The sequence below is a fragment of the Debaryomyces fabryi genome, assembly GCF_001447935.2.
Source record: "Debaryomyces fabryi strain CBS 789 chromosome Unknown contig00083, whole genome shotgun sequence".
Lineage (NCBI taxonomy): Eukaryota > Fungi > Ascomycota > Pichiomycetes > Serinales > Debaryomycetaceae > Debaryomyces > Debaryomyces fabryi.
In genome coordinates this window covers 13767-34772 of record NW_015385509.1, presented here as the reverse complement: position 1 = coordinate 34772, position 21006 = coordinate 13767, and the positions used below count along the sequence as shown (strand labels likewise).

The 21006-nt window shown below is 38.5% G+C and overlaps 10 protein-coding genes across 10 annotated transcripts; 3 read left to right on the top strand and 7 right to left on the bottom strand.

Moving 5' to 3' along the window:
• Positions 1-266: 266 nt before the first annotated feature.
• AC631_03696 (epsin) lies at positions 267-1784 on the top strand (the record flags this gene model as incomplete). Its single annotated transcript, XM_015612525.1, has 1 exon — positions 267-1784. The coding sequence occupies one exon, from the start codon at positions 267-269 to the stop codon at positions 1782-1784; it is 1518 nt and encodes a 505-aa protein (XP_015466657.1).
• A 181-nt stretch (positions 1785-1965) lies between these two features.
• AC631_03695 (uncharacterized protein) lies at positions 1966-2865 on the bottom strand (the record flags this gene model as incomplete). The annotated part of the gene is made up of 1 exon (XM_015612524.1): positions 1966-2865. The coding sequence occupies one exon, from the start codon at positions 2863-2865 to the stop codon at positions 1966-1968; it is 900 nt and encodes a 299-aa protein (XP_015466656.1).
• A 125-nt stretch (positions 2866-2990) lies between these two features.
• Positions 2991-4616, bottom strand: AC631_03694 (uncharacterized protein; the record flags this gene model as incomplete). Its single annotated transcript, XM_015612523.1, has 1 exon — positions 2991-4616. The coding sequence occupies one exon, from the start codon at positions 4614-4616 to the stop codon at positions 2991-2993; it is 1626 nt and encodes a 541-aa protein (XP_015466655.1).
• A 326-nt stretch (positions 4617-4942) lies between these two features.
• Positions 4943-6475, bottom strand: CLB2 (B-type cyclin; the record flags this gene model as incomplete). Its single annotated transcript, XM_015612522.1, has 1 exon — positions 4943-6475. One exon carries the CDS (start codon positions 6473-6475, stop codon positions 4943-4945), a length of 1533 nt encoding a protein of 510 aa, XP_015466654.1.
• A 798-nt stretch (positions 6476-7273) lies between these two features.
• Positions 7274-9043, bottom strand: AC631_03692 (uncharacterized protein; the record flags this gene model as incomplete). The annotated part of the gene is made up of 1 exon (XM_015612521.1): positions 7274-9043. One exon carries the CDS (start codon positions 9041-9043, stop codon positions 7274-7276), a length of 1770 nt encoding a protein of 589 aa, XP_015466653.1.
• Positions 9044-9188: 145 nt separating this feature from the next.
• Positions 9189-14507, bottom strand: SRB9 (Srb9p; the record flags this gene model as incomplete). The annotated part of the gene is made up of 1 exon (XM_015612520.1): positions 9189-14507. One exon carries the CDS (start codon positions 14505-14507, stop codon positions 9189-9191), a length of 5319 nt encoding a protein of 1772 aa, XP_015466652.1.
• A 164-nt stretch (positions 14508-14671) lies between these two features.
• On the bottom strand, positions 14672-15358 carry AC631_03690 (cyanamide hydratase; the record flags this gene model as incomplete). The annotated part of the gene is made up of 1 exon (XM_015612519.1): positions 14672-15358. The coding sequence occupies one exon, from the start codon at positions 15356-15358 to the stop codon at positions 14672-14674; it is 687 nt and encodes a 228-aa protein (XP_015466651.1).
• Positions 15359-15912: 554 nt separating this feature from the next.
• Positions 15913-16237, top strand: AC631_03689 (dynein light chain; the record flags this gene model as incomplete). The annotated part of the gene is made up of 2 exons (XM_015612518.1): positions 15913-15934; positions 15984-16237. 2 exons carry the CDS (start codon positions 15913-15915, stop codon positions 16235-16237), a joined length of 276 nt encoding a protein of 91 aa, XP_015466650.1.
• A 196-nt stretch (positions 16238-16433) lies between these two features.
• APT1 (adenine phosphoribosyltransferase) lies at positions 16434-16994 on the bottom strand (the record flags this gene model as incomplete). Its single annotated transcript, XM_015612517.1, has 1 exon — positions 16434-16994. The coding sequence occupies one exon, from the start codon at positions 16992-16994 to the stop codon at positions 16434-16436; it is 561 nt and encodes a 186-aa protein (XP_015466649.1).
• Positions 16995-18068: 1074 nt separating this feature from the next.
• Positions 18069-20960, top strand: SPT5 (transcription elongation factor; the record flags this gene model as incomplete). The annotated part of the gene is made up of 1 exon (XM_015612516.1): positions 18069-20960. The coding sequence occupies one exon, from the start codon at positions 18069-18071 to the stop codon at positions 20958-20960; it is 2892 nt and encodes a 963-aa protein (XP_015466648.1).
• Positions 20961-21006: the final 46 nt, after the last annotated feature.

The following is a 21006-nucleotide window of genomic DNA, read 5'->3' as shown; positions in this document are numbered from 1 at the left end:
TAAGGGTCTGATATTAGTATGGTCAGATAGCCAGAGACTCCAACTGGTGGCTCAGCTATCAATTGAGGTGGCTAGACGACAAGAAAGCTGTTGTAGCCTGGGTCAAAGCGGTGGATGGTGGAAGATGACACAAAGCCACGAGGCTCAGACGATCTTGCTCTGAAATGCTCCTGGGACATAAAGGGGACCATATATGGGACATAAATCGATAAAACGCCATTCAACAAGGTAAATACATCGATTATACACGGAGAACGCACCACATCATGTCGAAGTCATTTGTTCGTTCTATTAAAAATGTCACTAGTGGATATTCGTCGGGGCAGGTGCTCGTTAGAAATGCTACGTCCAACGACCCATCAGGGCCGACCACTTTTGATATGGAAGAAATAGCATCCCGGACGTACCAATCTCAAACAGACTTTTTAGAGATAATGGACATGATTGACCGTCGTCTTAACGATAAGGGAAAAAACTGGAGACATGTGGCCAAATCTTTGACGGTATTGGACTACTTGGTGAGATACGGGTCTGAAAAATGTGTGCTCTGGTCGAAGGATAATTTGTACATTATTAAGACGTTACGGGAGTTCATACACTTTGACGAGGCGGAAAATGACCAGGGGGCGGTGATCCGGGTGAAGGCCAAGGAATTGGTTTCGTTGTTGAGGGACGATGAGAGATTGCAGCACGAAAGAGAGTTGGCAGCGAGGGCACAGAATGGATATGGAAATCGCTCGGGTCGTGATAGAAGAAACCGTAGGGGATCAAGAAGAAATACTGTGAACAGCAATAACAGCAGGCCTGCAACAGCGGATGATGACGAAGAATTGCAAAAGGCGTTGGAAATTTCGAGGGTCACGGCCGAAGAAGAGGCCAGACGCAAGAACCAAAACCCTAATGACGACGATTTGCAAGCTGCATTGAAGTTGTCGATGGAGGAGGAAGAAATGAGAAAGTTGAAGCGCCAGCAAAATGAAAACTTACTTGATTTGGACGACCAACAAGCCCAACCTCAGTATTACATGGCCACAGGCTATGTTCAACAACCTCAGTACTATGTTGCTCCACAGCAAACTCAACCACAACAGCAGTATGATATGTTTGGCAATCCAATACAGAATGCCATGAACACAGGCTTGTACCAGCAACAATACTACCAACAACAGGATCCTATGCAACAACAACAACCTCTGTTTACTGGATTCAATGCTCCCCAACCCCAGCAACAACCTCAAGAATTGCAGCCTTTGAAGACGGGCTCGAATAACCCATTCGCATTACAAAGTGAATCTGCTCAACAGCAACCAGCTTCCCAGTCTTTGAATGATATAGCTTCTCAACAACAACAAGACCTCTATCAACAGCAACTTCAACAACAGCAGCAACAACAACAACCCCAATTTTTCACCCAGCCAACTTCGCAGCTCAAGCCGCAAAATACCTCATCGTCCAAATTTAATGACTCCACTCATGGTGAGTTGAACAATTTATTGGCCCAAGGCACTGGTATCGATACATTTGGTAATACCGGTGCTACAAGAATCCCTCATCAACATACAAAAACTCAACAATTTATAAATTCAAGTGGTACTGGTTACAAACAAAACTATGATGAAGCCAAGTTGAGTTCGAATGCCACTGGTAATCCGTTCTTAAATACTGGCATTGGGTACCAACAGCAAAGTCAAATTAACCCTGCCTATACTGGCTATGGATTCGGAAATGCCAATGCGCAACAGCAACAGAGGCGTAACGATGGTCCAAGTTTAATTGACATTTGAAGTGTTTTCACTAGGTAGCAAAATGCTATTCATGATCGTAATATTATAAATTTAAGAGGTATGTTTATATAAAACTTTATCTATTTACTTTGGTTTGTTCAATTCAATAAATTCTTTTTAGCTGATCTTATAAGTGTAGACCGAGTTAATCGATTTATATGTTAAGCCATTTTAACCTATATCAAAGTTGGTATGAGTCGAAATCTTCAAGTTTCATCTTGAAAATAGATTTGACACACCAATCCCATTCAACAATTACTCCATTTTGTACGTTCTTCTTGAAGCTTGCGATCAACTTGGCATCTTTCGATTTGTGAGCTACCATGATTATCTTGCCATCATCATTCGTAAGTAAAGTTTTTGTATTCGCTGCAGTTAAAGACTTAATGCTCTTGGCCCCTGAAAGCCCATGACTTTCTAGAATTTCTGATATGACTTGTATTCCTCCAACTAAATTATTGGACAAGTTGATCTTCAAGTCCTGAAAGATTATGCCTCTGTTAGTGGTATTCAATAGATTGGCCAACCCGTTTTCTTTGGCATTGGTAACACCAAGCTCCTGGTTAATAGTCTTCACAGATATGACTTTGTCTAGCGAATAATCACTAATTGAAAACTCTTTGGATAATTGTTCTTCATCAATCTCCTGCGATGAATTCAACTTTTTCAATATATCCATTAAATAATTTGGGTGAATAATCTTATCCACTTGACTAAGAGAACGCAAAAATTTAGCTGTTCGTAATATTCGAGGTGCAATGAGAGTGTTGATTCCTTGTTTTGTCGAGTAATCCGATAAAACTTTGATTCCAATATGATTTAAATGCTGAGTATCTTGACGTGTCAATGTGATTTCGTTTTCGCAACCAGTAATTATTGCCACAATTTTATTGCTACTATCTGGCCTTGGTGATTCAAGTTTACGCTTCTTGGACTTCACTGGTGTATCAATAGTATCAGTGTCTTTGTTTACACTATCAGCTTTTCTCTTGGCGGAGGTACTTTTTTCTAGTTCTTCCATATATGATTTCATCTTCCTAGAACTTTTTGACATCTGCTGATAATCGTTAAGGTCATTCATATCCAAGTGTAACTTATTAACTGCCTTCTGTTTAGCAGATCTTCCACTTCTTCCTATTATAGGGGTTTCAGGAAGAGCCTTATCGTCAACTTCTTTACCTATCTCAGAAGGTAAGGCTGACGCTTTTACTTTTGCATTGGCAGACTTGATTGATTCATCCTCTTTTGCTTTAATATGTTGTTGTTTACTTCTTCTTCTTCTTCTTCTTCTTCTTCTTCTTCTTTCTCTTCTATATTTTCGTCCGTTATACTATCATTAGTCAGAGGTGACTTGTTAGTGGTATTGGTCTTCGTATTTAGACGATTTTTTGGTTGCGTTGATTCATCCTCACTCATACTATCAGCCACATTTTCCTTCTCGCTTGCCATGTTATCTAGATTATACCAGTTCTCAAGCACATTCTGGTTTAACTTGGTTTTGCATAATAACTTCTCTACACCATTTGCATTGTTTCCTAAAAATTGGAACTGTGGTCTTTCATACTCGATTAATTTCCAATTAGCAAAACACTCTTCTAGCCAAAGGTGATTAACAATCTTAATATTATTGCCATCTTCTGATTTCCATTTCACGTTAGCTGCTTCATATTTTTTACCTTCAGGTTTTGCAGCAACTAAGAAATCGTTATCACGAGTTAATGTTTTAGTAAAAGTGCCACCCAATATGGTGATCAACTTCGATAAGTAAAATCTTGCGTCGCCACTATAGTTGGTAACCGAAATTTTTAACTTTTGAAACTCTGGTATTGGAGTAGGAGGTATTGGATAATGAAGCAAGTTCGAATTTATAGGGAGCTTCCATTTGTTAGTCACTATTATTGAATAAAGCCATTGTAAATTACCAACTATTATACGATTTGATTTGCAACTCGAAATGTAGGGTTCGCCTGCTCTATATTGTCCAATATAGATATCAACCACTTTGGGGTTGAATTGCGTCGTTACTTTACCACCATGTTTCTTGATTAACGCGCCTATAGCATTCGTTAATCTGTCAGATATGTTGTAGTCTGGGCTAATATAGAATAGCTTATTATCCAAGAAGCTTGACTTACTTGAATTGATAGGTAAAATATCATCATCCGTAATTACAGGCGAATCGATAGCTCCCAGTGTTCGATTCAACAAGGAAGGTGATGGCAACATGTAAGGCTCTTCATCTAATTTTTTCCCCATTTTCAAGCAATCGTCTATCCAATGGGGCAAAACAATCTTAATATCTATTTTATCACCGTTATCTTGAGTTGTATTGATTGCACTCGTGGCAATCACACTCTTGTCGTTATTCATATCCATTGCAATCAAATGCGTAGTATATCTCGTCAAATCATCCAAATATTGGCCACCAAAGGCTCTCACTCCCCCATAAATAGCTTCCTTATCTCCCACCGGTAAATTATCAGCAACACATACAAATGTGTCCTTTAAGAACAATTTAGGATCAGGACTGTAAACCTTAGGATTCGAAATCTTAGCTCGGCTTACAGAGTCAAATACCCATTCAGGGGTCGTTATAGGAATCATGGATATCTGAGCTAAATTGTATTCAATAAACTCGACTGTTTTACATATAATATGATCTATAGGTGTGTTTGATACAGCTTCGGTTCCCAAATAATTAACCTCATTGTCGTGTTCTTCCTTTATGAAAACCTTAGCATTATTCTGTTCAAGCATCGACACAGTATCATTCACTTCTTCTTCAGTGAATTCTTCTGAAACAACCACCAAGAACGCTGATCCTTGGAACATTTTTTGATTATTCTTTACGTTTCTACCAGGAAGCTTTATCTTCAATTTGACCTTTATTTCTGTTGATCGTTTCAAAAACAACGCGCTACTCGAAAAATGACTTAATAAGCGTACGGTTATATTAACTTATATATCCTAAACAATATATAATGATTGCAAATGAATAATGACATAAGAGACAAGAAATAAACAACGTAACATAGGAGATATTCCTGAAAAAAAAAAATAGGTAGTATCAACAAATAGCGAAAACCAATCTAATGTGCAATGTGAAATAATTATGATATTATTAGTAGATCCTAAGGATAAAGAGAGGTACTTGTTCTTTAACTATCAGCCTTATTAATAAATAAATCATTAGCAAATATATCTTTATTCTCAGACACGATTTTTTTAGCCCAGCTTCGACATAATATACTGGCCTTCATGAATTTTCTAGTAGCGTATTTTTTGAAGAATTCATCGTGCTCGACTGGTGCTATGAGGTATTGGACGAGTAATTCGATGCAATCCTTCATATCGCTGACCCTATAGCCACCAGAATAATGGATCAAGTTTCCATTCCATACCGGAGACTTGCCTAGGATCAACCGTGCGATGTACATGGCCGAGGCAGAACATAACGATGGTAACATGCCAATAAACTTGTAGTCAATTATGGTGATCTCTAGTAAGTATTTACCTAATGTTCTTGATTGGACATCGTAGTCATCCGCTTTTGAGATTCTTCTTAAAAAATTCATGGGGTTAGGGTAGTTAAGGTCGAAGTTCAAGATGGTTAAGATATATTTTTCGGCTTGTAAGATTTCGTCTTCAGTGTATGAGCCATCGGTAAAATATGCATAGTTTTTAACAGAGGGAGAAAACACCTCCTCGTATTTAGCAGCGATGAATAAGGATCCTGTAGCCAAAAGTTGTAATTTGTCGATTTGGACGATTTCGAGCGACATGAAGCGATCCATGATATTTATAGCCAAGAATAAGGTTTCGGGCAACAAGCGGAATCGAGTGTGCATTTCAACAAGCCAGTCAACTAGAATGGATCTCATTTTAGGTTTTAAATGCTTTTGTTTAAATAAGTATTGTGAGTCAGGTAATGTTTTGTGTTCTAACTCACTCAAGTAGGGAAAGATATCATTGACATACTCACTTACCATTAAGGGGTCGTCAATGTCTTCTTCGTCCAAGTCCTGCCATTCGTAGTCGATGATTCTCGACTTTTTATATGAGACGTTGTTACTGTGATGGCTAGAGATGTGCAATTTTTCGACCAAATTGGTAGACGACTCGGTCGCCTGTCTTTTCTGTGGCAATCTGGCGGGCACCGCGAGGTTCTGGGTCGACGAGTTCGAAGATGATGCAGTTGTGTGATTATTAGAAGTGATATTACCGTTAGTGTTGTCATTAATAGTCGCGGAAGTCGTTGTGATGGTATCTTTTGGTTGTGATGCAAGTAAATGATTAGTGTTCGTGCTCGAATTGTTTGGCTTCAACATAATCCTCTGGTGCTGCTGCAACGGAGCATTATCTCCCCCAAGTGGCCGTCTTTTCGACCCCATATTCGCGTTGGGCTTAACACCACTCGACCCATACTGGTTCGAGACGTCGCCCAAGTAGCTTCGCGTGCCCCCCAACACCTCGTCCGACGAGTGCTGTGACAAGCTATACAACCCTTCTTTTGTTTCTCCGTTTCCATCTCCCATCATTACCTCTCCTCGTCCTCCTTTCTGGCTCTGTGCCTCCGTCTGTGTTTGTGCGTGTGTCTTTGGGCCCCCTTCGTTCCCTCGCAACCCCTGGCTCTGCATTGCTTTAGACCGGGTCAACCTGTATTCATTCTCGTTGTTAACGGTTTGTGGCATTCTACTGTCAAATACCTCTTTTTCTATGTTTTTCTTGGTTAAATCAACCTTAACGTAAATTCTTCCAATATTATTTGGGATGAATGCAATTAGTCTTTATAGACAGAATCTGGCTTAACTTTCGTGATTTAAATAAAACAACTGGTTTAGAAATACACTAGCAATATTATAAACAACTTTTATCGGGATATATTAGTTTATTGGCAATATAATACCTGTTTCACCATCCTCTTGTGTTAGGAAAAAACCTGTGATGAATTCAACTCAAATTAGGAACCGCGTAAATAAAGAACAATGTGACACAAAAATGTTTGGGTTACTATTCGGGATTATATGTAAACATTCACTAGATGAAGAAAGCAAGAGATCAATAGAACATGTACACAATAGGCCTATGTTGCAGAAGATGTGGCCTTGATATTAGATGTGTGATGGGGGAACACTTTGGCATAAAAATATAGTGGATTGAGAAATAATTAGGGGAGATACAGGGGTATATACGCGAAAGCCCTAGAATTTTGCAATCTGATGCTCAGGCGAAGCAATGAGCGTAGGAGGTATAGGTGTAGTATGGCAGACTTCATGGATATTCGAGTATAGTAATTGAGGTGGGTACCTTGGGTCGGGCTGAGAAAAATGGGTCACGGTAAAGTAATTGAAAATGAAAGGGTTAGGATGAAAAACGAGAGGGCCAGGTATTTGGGCTCATTACATTATATTGCGTGAATATAGATACGTAGATGCAGTATATACTATCTAGATTGTAGACACTATCGATAGGGTACATGGAAAAGAGGACTATATTGTCCACTTGTATTCACCCATGAGGTTTATGGTCTTGTTGTCTTTGGAGTCAGAAAAGTCGGCCATGTGGTTTGGGACAGAATCGCGGACTTGGGGGTTGGACGTGGAGTCAGACGCAGAGTTTCCAGCTGAATGGGTGGCTGAATGGGTAGCGGAATTGCCAGCAGAACCAGAGGCTTCGGAAGATGCGGCCGAACATCGCTTGCACGGTCTTTTGGCGTGGAATTTGTGGTTCTGTGGGCAGCAGACATAGCATTGGAATACAATGTCCTTTTCGCGTTCCCTGGGGTCGATGTGGTGGTCTTCCTCCAATTTCGGGGATACAATTGGCTCATTAATATGGACCTGTTGCTCCTTGGTGTTTGAATTGAATACTTCGAGTAGCTTGTTGTACATCTGGTTGTTTTTGTCGATTGAAGTCAAAATTTTCTCCAAAACGGGGTCGTTTGGATTGGCTTGGTCTTTCTCCGACTCTTTTTCCATCGGCTCGTTAGGGGGGGTTTCTTTTGGTAGCGATTGCCTTTCTATATACTGTTTTTCCAAGGGCTTGCTCTCGATTGATTCGTTCTTCATCGCCCGGACTAGATCTTCAAAAATAGCAAGCATGCGCAAACTTGGCTGCGAATATGAATCTTGTATCTCGTTCGACTCTGCCACTTGGTGAGGTGGCTGCTTTGGGACATCCATTGGTTGTACTTCTGGCTGTAGTGGTTCGTCCTTAACGTCGTTAATAATATCTGATAATTGATTCTGTAGTTCTATAAGCCGGTGTTTATAAGCATCTTGCAGCAAAGCGACACTTGCAATGGGTGTTGCCATTGCAGAAGGTATATCAACAGATTTTGCTTGACTCGTAGGTCTGGCTTCCAGCACCGGTGTTTGTTGTCTTGCCGATTCATTCCCGCCGGATAGCTTCGACTTCAACTCCTGGTTCTCCCTCTCTGATTCGGTGTACAAATTTCTATATTTTATGAGCTTAGTTCTCAAAAGATCGTTCTCACGCGTGTCGTTCTGGGGTGTAACAGATCTTCTCTTGGCCTGATTAAGCTCCTTTTTCAAGTCACTGTTTTCTCGTTGATAAAGCCCCATTTTCATCTCAAGGTTAGAAAGTTGAATTCGGTTGGATTTAGCGTCGCTATCCTTCTTGTCAACGTCTCGTTTCATAGTTTCAACCTGTTTGATCAACTTATTTATGGAAGTCGTGAGCATTTTCTGATACGCTTCGCCCTCTTTACTACTTGTTATCGAAGCAGGAACCGTGCTTATTAGCTTGTGTGTCTCTTTGATAAGTAATTCCGTCTTATCTTTCCCGTGGTCATCCTGTAACTTCGGAAGTTTGAGCGAAGACATATCCAATATCCTCTGTATTTCCTTGTCCATTGTGCTATCTGATCCACTTAGGCTATCAATATTCAACCCCGACATTCCTTTTATATCATCAAAATCGTTATATTCACTTAAATCGTAGTTATTGCGTTTCAATGGGCTCCCAGTGTTACTGGTTCCTCTCATCCTGTGCAAATGATCCTGGTAGTCGTTTCGTACTTTCTTACTGGGGGACAAACTGTTACTTCTACCCATATCAAATCTCTTAAATGGAGAAGATCCTTTGGCATTCTTTACAGCTGATCGACCTAATTCTATGCTTGGTGAATTAAATATCGACTCTTCATCTGAGTAAATCGTAATGTCATCATTTTTACCGTCTTTCGTCTTATATCTATTCAATAGATCATGCGTCGAGTCCAATTCAAGACTCTCCATATTAGCGTATTTTCACCTATTAATTACAAGATTCTATGGCTTAAGTCGCTTTTGTATTTATCTACTTCTATTTGTAAACAAAACATTCTACGCGTAGAGGAGACTGAAAAAAAAATTGTGTATTTTTGTGTGCAGAATATGGGGATTACTCTTCAACATCAATATGGATTAAATAGTCTAATGATTTCGTCACAGCCGCAATATGCCATGGTATTAGACCGGATGCAGTGTAGTTCAATGGTGGGATCATATGGGAGGTTGTATTTGAATCCTTTTCGTCACTATCGTCCGCAATACTACCATCGATCTCATTAACACAAAGGATATCATTCAAGGTGATCAACTTCTTGTACTGATTCAACAAGATCTTCATTATTGCATTTAGGTTCCAGTAATTTGAACAGCTTAGTAAATTGACCTCGTAGACTAAATACTGCTTAGTGTGTTCGTCGGTGGGAAGTCCTGTATCTTTTATCAAGTAGCCTATCTTCATTCCTAAGCGAGTAGGAGAGTTAAATGATGGTAATGGTGACTTTGGGATCACCGCAGTTAGTTCTTCTGTAGGGTCGTGGATAATCTCATCGGGGTTATCCTGAGATGTATTCGAAGCAGGGTTGGCGTTGGTATTAGTAGTTCCTCCAGTAGATGTAACAAAGTCTTGAGGCGATAGGAAATTTCCTGGTGCATTGAGAAACTGCTGGGGCGAATGAAAATTGATACCCACATTATTTGAAGGTGATATGGACATGGAGGCTCCGTTATTATTCGGGGAGGGGTTGTTTGAACCAAAAGTTTTGAAAAAATCGGATGCATTCGACGTGGTCCCATTATTACCAACTTGATTAGTAGAATTTCCAGTCGAATTATTATCCAAATTAGTTGATAAAACATTGCTGTTGATATTGGCGTTTGATCCATAATTCGACTTATCCACTTGCTCGCCTGCTCCAATTGGACCACTAAATAGTAACTTAGGTGCCTTGTTAACAGACAAGACAATCAAAGATATATCTTTGTGTTTAATGCTGAGTCTTTTCCAATGTATCAATTCATCATCAGGAATGATGCTATTTATCCTTGTTAAAACTAAAAATTTCTTTCCACCCAATCCAGAAGTCCTTTTGATGACTTCATCATTTAACTTCTTAAATAATGCTGTAGAAATATTCCAAATTTCGTCACTGATTGACTCTAGGCTATGAACATTCTTATTGTTTGATTTCTGGAGAACTGGGGAGCAGTTCCATGATTTAGTCAATACAACAATTCCTAAGGGATCAGACCAAGCAGCTGAAAACCAATTCTTATCGATGGATCTTTCGTATGCCAAATGAAGAAAAATATCATCGTTAAACGACGTTTTTCCATTACTATTGCTTCCATTGTTCATGAACTTAAAATTAAGGTTCGAAGGTGGTTCCTTGACTAATTGTGTGAATAAATGTTTGGTTGGATCTTTTACTGGCTTTCCAATATTCCGTTCATTTGGACATTGGTTGTATAAGTTCATTGATAACTTAGATAATTTGAAATTTGATAAGTATTTTAATCTTCTTTGATTACCACTTTGCTTAATAAGAAGTGACCAAGGAATGATGTGGGCAAAGACCTCTACTAGCGGTAACTGATGATGGCTTAAAAACAATTTGAAATTTCTAATTAGCTTTGAAATTTGTAATAAGGAATTAACACTTTTGTCAAAATTAATGAAAAGCAATAATAACGGTCTATCGAACTCAAATTTATTTGTTTTGTTAATCAAATCAGACTTTATCATTTCAACTAGTGCATTCAACTTGCGGTTAATTTGTTTGTAGATATTACCATAAGCATAATCCCCTTCTTCTTTGTGAACCAATAACAAACCATTATCAATACCTTCGACATCAGGTCTCGAGTCTGAGGGTTGTAGATTAATTTTCGATATAGTACCAAAACAGCATTCCTTATAGTTATAAACTAAAGAATTTAAGAATTCAATATTATAATTATGATGAAGCATATTATGATCATTCTCGGAAATCAATAATAATTGAAAGTTCTTAGGACCATTTAAAGGACTAAAATTTAAATACTTCCAAAATTTAATACCTATCGAATTCAAATTTAATATTGTATCATTATGCTTCAAAACTCTTGCCTTATCATTAGCCAACGAGAAAATAGTGCTGTCTTCAAGTGTATTTACCAATGAACTCTGACCCACATTATGAACAATTTCTTGATATTTTTTCCAATTCTCCTCATTGGCAGAGCTCTCAGGATAAATTGCATCCCATTCAATAGAATTTAGTTTCTTTAACTGTGTCCTAGGGTTTAGAATGTCCTCATTTGTAATATCATCAAGGAAACTTAGTTGGTTATCGAGTTCATCCTGGATTGTATTGGTTTCCCCCTTAAGTTCATTAACGTTAGGCTCTATAGTGAATTCGTTAAGATTCACCTTGTAGCAAAATGGGAAAATATCACAAAGTTTATTTTCAAATTTCCTAGAAGGCGCCTTACCTTCGATATTATCGTGATTTTCCTCGTCTCTTTCATGATTAGATAACTTCATCTCCAAAGACTTTTGATGTTTATTCAATCCCATATCAAATATTAGATTTGGGCCTAACCACTTCAAAAATTCGTCTAAATTATTAAGTTTCACAGTCATTTCACTATTTTTGCATAATTCATAATCAGACCATTCATTTTCATCTTCCACATCCATATCAAAATTTGTAGATATTGTTGAGATTTTATTAGAAACAAAGACATTATTCAAAATGAAGCAAGTAGGAATACTTGAAACATTGATGCCTCTTAAAATTAAGGGTAAACAATTCGATGACTCTGATATTGAGCCTCTAGAATTTGGTGTCGTCACACCACTTGGTGTATTTTCTGCTTCTTTGCTGGCCGACTTCTTTTCAAGATCCATATCAACAACCATAGGTGAGTTGTCCGATTGCTCTTGTCTTTGATTTGGTTGCTCACTACTGCCTCCTGTAGGAGATGTAGTTCCATTCTGGTCCTCCCTTACAAGATTGTTCAATCCAAATGGCGAATCATTCTTTGGGGGCACATTGGTTTTTGAAGAGTTAATTCCAAATGAAGTAGGCGAAGAGAAACCACCTGTATTCATGGAGCTTACATTATACGAATTAGCAATCACTTGCTTAGCGTTGAAGTTTGATTCATTGAAATTTAGGCCAGCTTGATTCAGCTGGGCAACATAAGGGTCGTTAAGTGTGTTTAGTTTCAATGGTGGAGAACGTTTCATATTCATATCATTATTCTCTATATTCATATCATCATCCTCGTCACTTTCCTCGTCTTCATCTTCATTTTCATCTTCATCTTCGTCCTCATCTTCATCGAATTCTTCCAAATTCTTTATTATATTATCCTTTTCATTGAAGTGATTTTCGTGGTTTTCATTCTTCATTCCTTCGTTACCTTGTGCTTCTGGAAACTCAGAAACCTGTCTTCTATCATTGTCTTCTATAATAGACTCAATTCCAATAGAATCTTCTCTACGCTGTGGCAATTCAAACCCACTTACACTTGTAGCCCTTAAAGTCTTTCTTTTCGAATCGATATCGGGACCAGCCGATACTTCCTTATCAACATAAAACTTACCACCTTTACCATATTTCGTATCAATATTACTTTTAATTATTGGATTGAATAATATGGGAGAAAATATTGACCTTGCACCTTCATTTCCCTCATTGTCCGTTGCAGCGGCGGAAGTCGGCGGATTCACAGACTGAGCAGACCCAGGTGCTGTATAATTAGCCCCAGTCTGGGGAAATACTGGAGTTGGCACAATTGGCATTGGAGCACCTGGATCATTATAAATTTGAGGTGTTTGTTTTAAGTTCTTTAAAGATGGGATCGTCATCTGATCTTTAGGAATGTCTATAAATGTGTTTGGTATTGTAGCAGAAGCAAGCTGTAACTTGGAATCTTTATATTCTTTCAAGTCTTCCAATTTAACGCTTTCTTCCTTTAAAACGTCATCTTCTATTGATTTAGGTATTGTATCCAGTTCATCGATTTGTTTCTCTTGGTTCAGGTGGTTCAGATCATCATTAAATAAGTCGTCAAACTGTTTTCCTTCGTTTAATTCATTTGCTGACACTTCTGTGGTCGCCTTTTCATCTTCACTTGCATCACCAAACAAGTCGTCCATTTCCACATCTTCTTCATCGCTATTCTTTTTTACTGGTTCTTGTGTGTCTGATTTTACATCATTTTGACTCTGTGATGCTTGAAAGTTGGCTCCGTTGAAAAAATCATTGGTATCAGAACTCTGAATTCCAAATATATCCAGTACACTTCCGGGTATGTCACCAACTATATTTAAGTCGCCTTTGTTTTCATTTGGCCCAGAAGAACTCATCCCTGTTGATAATACACTTGGAATACTGTAATTAAAACTCTGATTGTGTTGGTGACTTGGATTTAGTTGACCAGAAATGTTAGTCTGATGATAATGACTGATGTTAAAGTCAATGAAATCGGAAATTAAATTTAATGGGTCACAAGTAGTGGCGTGAGAACTTAGAGTGTCCGTTTCATTAAGACCGAACTGTAGTAAACAGAGTCTCCAAGGCCATAGTATGAATTTTTTGTTATCCACTGAATGGATGAATTTAGAAATCTTTGACGTTTGATTATTCAAATGTTGTAAATTAGGAACCAACTTCACCCAAACCAAGGGACTCAACAGGTCTAGATCAACACCCGTACTGTACTTAATCAATTTTATGAGAATTTCACTATTCTTAGGAGGATCTGCGGTAAAATTCGATGCAACATTTACGTTATCGTATAGATGGCATCTTATTCCAGATGGAATTATGTATAGAACAAAGTTTAAATCAACAGATTCGATTTCATTAATATCCACAATACTGGAGTCAAATAGTTGTAGATGACACTTTTCAGATACAGAAATCAATAAGTCCCCGTTTGGTAGTAATATTGGATCAAGATGGAGAACGGAGTTTGAGAGCCCTTGCTCTTTCACTACTGCGTAGTTTCCGAATAGCTGGACTGCTTCATTACTTGACAAATTGAACAAAACCAATTTTTTAACCGCCTTCAAAAAACTCAAGCATGCATATGCTAAATATTCGTTTCCTGAATTATTATCTTTATCACTGGCCACTTTGGGAGGGTTCGATAGCATATCGGCGCTTACCTGGTTAGAATACTTCAATTGTAGCTGGGGATATTCAGTTGTTAGATCGAATTGTTCATTAATATGATTGAATTGAAAGCAATATAAGTATTTGTTGTAGTATGTCACTAAACATTTAGGGTGGGAATGTCTTATTAAAAGTTCCAACTCTAGTAATGTCAGATCGTTCGTTGCATTATTTGTGGTGTAGATTAAATAAGTCACCGAGCAAAGATGAGCCAATTTATAATAATTGGTAGCTATACTTGAAGCATCTATTGCTTCGGGCATCTTTGAAGATATCTATGCTTTTTGTACTTTTACCATGTAGACAAAAGTATGCTGAAAAACTCTGAACTGAACCTCTCTGATATCGGTATATATTTGGTGTGTATATAAGAAAGCCTACTACGTAAGGACTACAGGACTAAGACTACTAGTATACGTATATTAACTCATAACTTTTCATATTTGACCTTATTTGCCAAGACATTGTTCCTAAAGTCAGGGACCCCCAAGGAACTTGTATGGCCCCAAGGTTTTTTAGAATTTTCATTATCAATGGCATCCGCAAAGCAGTTCAACCAACCTTGTCTTGGGTACTTTTTGTTAACAGCAGCAAGAGTATCGGGATGAATAAGTTCTGTGTTCAAGCCTACATTATCTAAGATGGTTGAAATTTGTAATATCAAGCCTAAAGTGGTGATAAAACCAGACTCACCTAAATCTTGATGACGTATTACGGCCTCGGCCACAGCTTCCGCATAATCCTGGTCACCATTGGTGTGCTCTAAGATAAGATCTCTCGATATAAGCCCGCCGTAGAACTCAAACGACATCTTAGTAGCCTTCATGTTCTTTTCAGTTGTACCAATATCGTGGAGCAAGCATGTAACGAACAAAACCTCCCGGTCTAGTGCCCATTTGTCAAAATGGTCATTAATAATGGCAATACTGTATTGGTAAACTCTTAACGAGTGCAATAACACCTTTTCTGGTAGCTCTTTGGTGGCATAATCCAACACGAACTTGCCCAATGGGGAATCTGGCAATTCTACCACCGACTGAGCAGTAGGCTCGTTGATTTTGCCAACTGCTGCTTTTATGTCCCGAGCAATTTTCACGAATCCGTATTTTGACATTCTAGATCAGTATAAACTCTTGTAAGTGATTTAACTGAACTGATCAAGCATTAGTGTCCCTTATATACAATTATCACTTGTGATGACTAATTCCGTTGGAGTCTCGGTTCCAATCCGAACTATTGCTAATTGCGGAGTTAGCACATATTAACATGTGTACCCATCAACGCATTATGTATCGTTTCACCGTACCTATACATACAGGGGCATTTCAGAACCGAGATCATTCTAAGGAACGACATCCCTACTGAGTTCAAAACTAAAGGTCTATGAACTATTCCATGGAACCATTCCATGAAACCTTTTCACAAGCTACCTGAACCATATTTTATAACTATATATATAGAATAGTAATTGTAGAAGAGGAATGTTTCGATACATAATCACGTAGTTATTAAGGCACCATTGACCTTTATACGACCATTTTAGGTATATGGGTGCTAAATATTTCAGTACTAATTGCTGTATATGTGTATTTACACAAAATGCGATAGTTGAAACTGATAAACACTCACTATATTTTGTAAATAGTGACACCATCGAACACTGTCAAGATGTCAGAGATAGAGCAAGAACGTGTGTATGGATATCTAGAAGTACAAGTGGAAGTTACTAACAAAAAAAGCGATTTTAAAGGCATCAGATTTGCCACAAGAGATGCAAACTAGGATCTTTGAGTTATCCAATGAGGCAGTTTCAAATTACAAGATTGAAAAAGATATAGCCACATATTTAAAGAAAGAGTTGGATCAATTATATGGAGCCACATGGCATGTAATAGTTGGAAAGAGTTTTGGGTCCTACGTGACGCATGAACAAGGGTTCTTCACATATTTCTACATAGGCCAGTTAGCATTTTTAATTTTCAAGAGTGGATGAGTTTACGTCCAATAGGGTGGAGATATGTGAATCAAGACTGTTTTTCTACGACTGAGTGCTTCTATAGTACCCGGATATGTACCTACTCTTCATATATAATATTAATAAAGTATATTCATTGGAAATCTAGCTCTCTACAATCGGCAATATCGCACGACACAGACGTTCCACCAACACTACAGCACCGGCAGCCCATCTAGTTCTGTAATTTTTCAGCTTGGCCACTCAATAAAGTGAAAGCTGGCTTGTCTAACTTATCTCTACCCTTTAAAAAGTCTAATTCCATGACAAATAAGTATTCAACGATATCACCACCAGCTTGTTTGACCAATTCACCGGCACTCGATGCACTACCACCAGTAGCCAAAATGTCATCGACAATCAAAACCTTGGCACCCTTTTCGATCACGTCCTTTTGGATTTGGAATTTATCACTACCGTATTCCTTCTTGAATTCAGCTGTGAACACTGGACCTGGTAATTTACCTGGCTTTCTGACTGGAACAAATCCAGCACCCAAAGCTAATGCTAATGTAGGTCCGAAAAGGAATCCTCTACTTTCTAAACCGACAACATAATCCACCTTTTGTTCACCAACGTGTAATTGGAATGCTTTGACTAATTTTTGAAATAAGTCTGGTTTGGTGAAAACTGGCAAAAAGTCTTCGAATAAAATCCCTTCACTTGGGAAATTTGGAAATTGCTTCAATGAAGCCTTAATTTCTCTGGCGAGTTCGCTGATTTCAACTTGTGACATTTGTATGCTATTTGTTGTTAGAATAGGTGTTTAATAGAACCGACTGAAAAATCCTTATAGGCATCGGCATCGGGCATCGTGCGCAGTATGATTTTTACATAGATAAGGCAATTTTGACGTGCTAGCAGGCACAATTGGTAATACGGTATATGTAGGCTTAGAGACAAGATGCCGAAGAGCATGCTTTAGTCTTTGACTGTGTTGAATGTGTAAGTTTGATGAACGAAGCTTTATATGTTAATTTTATAATTACGACTGGTTACGGCTGTGATTACCACTAATGAAGATATGTTATCTATATACGAGATATCTTTCATTCCTAAGACTATCGGTATGGCCTAATAACGAACAGTGTAATTTTTCAGTTCATGAGTGATGTGGTGCAGTTGACATCCGTTCTCCTAGACCTAGTTGTAGAGCGGGGGATAATTGTAAACCAAGAGAGCCAAGTAGGTTTGGGTATGAAATCCTTCTTTCGGCTCTAAAACACTTATACAATCTTAGTTTCCAAGATCTATTTGTGCCGTTGTACCCGAGCATCGGTTAACTATCTCAGTCGTGTTGAGTCTTCTCCATTCTGTCTTATTTATTCCTGCGGTTCATACTTTGTGTCTTCCTACTGCCAACTATCTATTTCCCACTACCGCATATTCCTCTACCTTGCTGCATCCTGAGTCTCACCATCCAACTCTACAATCTTAGCTATAACTAACCTTTACAGCACAATCCTTCCCATCCCATTCTCCTCCGTCACATTCTCCCACCATAAATGGGTTCAAATCTACCCCATTTTACTGAATCTACACCATTTTTACAATTTTTTTTTTCTTTCTCTCCATCTCTTATACCTCTCCATCAATCCTAACTATCTCCTTCAATATATACCCCCAAATTTCCCAAATCATACACTATACCACTATAAGGAAACATGCAACAACTTTGGGGTGTTTTGCAGTTTTCGCATTTTACAGGTTAGACAATTCTATGATTGTTGAATTAAATTTTATTAGTACTCAGTTAGAGGAGATAAAGCGTTCATTATCAGCAAATCAATCATTAAAAGAGATTATTATAATGTCTGAAGAGGAAAACAGAATCACTACATCCTCTGATGATGTGATTAAGCATGAAGATCCGGATAATTCGACTAGTGGAGGTGCATATGAAGTCCAGGATAGAGATCAGAATGAAATCGATGAAGAAGAAGAAGAGACGGAAGAAAATAAGAAAAGTGCTCAGGAAGAGTATTCTATAGGTTCTAAGCGTCCTTTAGAAGATGAAGAAGAAGTTGAGACCAAGATTTCGTCCGAAGACCAAGCATTAAGTAATAGCGCCCAAGGTGCGGAACAACAAGATAATGGTGAAGAAGAGGCCAACGACGAAGAAAATGATGATGAAGATGAGGACGAGGACGAGGACGAAGAAGAAGAAGAAGTAAGCTCTAAAAAAAGAAAGAGAAGAAGAGGGGCTAATCAATTTATTGATATTGAGGCCGAAGTGGATGACGAAGAAGAAGATGAGATGGACGAAGACGATGAAGAAGCAGAATTATTGAGAGAGCAGTTTATTGCCGATGATAACCGTGTTGAAACCATGGATGGTAAGGACGGTGCTGGAGAACATCAAGACGATAGACTTCACAGACAATTCGACCGTCGTCGTCAAGAGGCTGAAGACCAGGATGCAGAGGTTTTAGCCGAAACCTTGAAACAGCGTTATCGTAAGACTCATACTGTGTATAGAGGTGACACTACTGCCAGTGGTACCGTATCGCAGAAGTTATTGATGCCCTCCATCAATGATCCCGCCATTTATGCTATTAGATGTACCCCGGGTCGTGAAAAAGACTTGGTTCGTAAATTGTACGAAAAGAAGAGAACTTTGGCAAGGCTGAACCCATTGGAAATCTTGACTGTATTCCAAAGAGATTCTTTTAAGGGTTATATATATATCGAAGCTAAGAAGCCGGAAGCGATTGAGAGAGCTTTATCGGGTATGGTCAACATTTATGCCAAGCAAAGATTATTGGTGCCTGTTCGTGAATATCCAGATTTGCTTAAGCAAGTGAAGTCCTCTGATGTTGAAATTGTTCCAGGTATTTACGTAAGAATTACTCGTGGTAAATATAAGAACGATCTTGCTATCGTGGATAATTTATCCGAAAATGGTTTGGATGTTCGTTGTAAGTTAGTACCTCGTTTAGACTATGGTAAGAATGACGACTTCGATAAAGATGGTAAAAGAATCAGACTGAAAACTAAGCCTATCCCTCGTCTTTTTAGTGAACAAGAAGCTAGAATGTATGATGGTGAGTATTTGCAGAGTGGTAGAGGTCCCCGTGCATTCATTTATCGTGGTGAAGAGTATAACGAAGGTTTCCTCTTCAAGGACTTTAAATTACAATTTATTCAAACAAAAGACGTTCATCCAAAGTTGGAAGAGTTGGATCGTTTCCAAACGGGTGATCCAGAAGAAGATGGTTTAGACCTTGCTGCTATTGCTGCATCCTTGAAAAACAAGAACAATTCAGAAGGCGCAGGACGTTCCAGTGCTTTTCAACCTGGCGATAAGGTTGAAATTCGTCGTGGTGAACAAGCAAAGACAATTGGTAAAGTGTTAAGTACTGCCTTGAATGAAATTACCATTTTGGTAACCGATAGTGGTGATCCAAAGTTCGTCAACCAAAGATTAACTGTTCCTGCCAACGATTTAAGAAAACTTTTCAGTGCTGGTGACCATGTCAGAGTTATCGAAGGTAAACATTCCGATGAAACTGGTTTGGTTATTAAAATTGACAACGATTCTGTGATTCTTTTAAGTGACCAAACGAAACAAGATGTAAGAGTTTTCGCTAACTACTTAATTAAAGCCACTGATGCTTCTCTGAATACTGATGTTACAGGTGGAAAATACGAGTTGAAAGACTTAGTTCAACTTAACGTCTCAACTGTTGGGGTTATTGTAAAGGCTGAAAAGAGCTCTTTTGAAGTTCTTACATCAGAGGGAAGATTGATGTCTGTTAATCCAGCTGGTATTGCATCAAAGTTGGAATTAAGTCGTCGTGAACAAATTGCAACAGATAGAAACGGATCTACCGTTAAAATTGGAGACACTGTTAAAGAAGTTTTAGGTGATAAGAAGAGAGAAGGGGCAATTTTACATATTTACAAGAATTCGTTATTCATAAAGCTGAATGAAATTTTGGAAAACTTAGGTATATTCGTAACTAACTGTATGAACGTTAGTACTATTACTACAAAAGACTCAATTGTGTCTAAGAGTTTGGGTCCTGATTTAAATCGTATGAATCCAAACTTAAAATTACCGAATCCAATCGCTAATGCCGGTTTGAAAACTCGTGTCGGTGGTCGTGATAAATTGATATATAAGGATGTTCTTGTCAATAGTGGAAACTATAAAGGTTTAATGGGTAAAGTTACGGAAGCTGATGAAGTTTACGCAAGAATAGAATTACACACCAAATCAAAGAAGATCAAGGTAAACAAAAACCTGTTGAGTGTCTTGGTTCGTGGTGAGGCAGTCCCATACTTAAGATTTATTGGTGCTTCATCTGGCCCTAATAATTCAAATCCTTCAGGTAATTTTGGTGGTGCGTCATTCAACCAACCTGCAAAGGCTCCAGCATTTTCATCAGGCGGTAAGTCGTCTTGGGGTAGTGGTGGTTTAACTCCTGCAGTTGGTGGTGGTGCATCTGCTTGGGGTAATGGTGCTCAGTCGTCTTGGGGAGGAGGCAAAACACCAGCTTATAACTCAGGGAATGCTTCTACATGGGGCGGTAACGCCGGGGGCGCTTCAGCATGGGGTAATAATGGTAATGCCTCGACATGGGGTAGCAATTCAAAGAATGGAGGTTCTTCTACATGGGGAGGAAATTCTACCTGGGGTAATTCTAATAAAGGCGGAAAAAGTTCTTGGGGCAATGGCTCTGCCTGGGGTGGAAAATAATTAACCCCTTACCTTTAAACTTGTATATTTTAGTGCAAACTTTTTA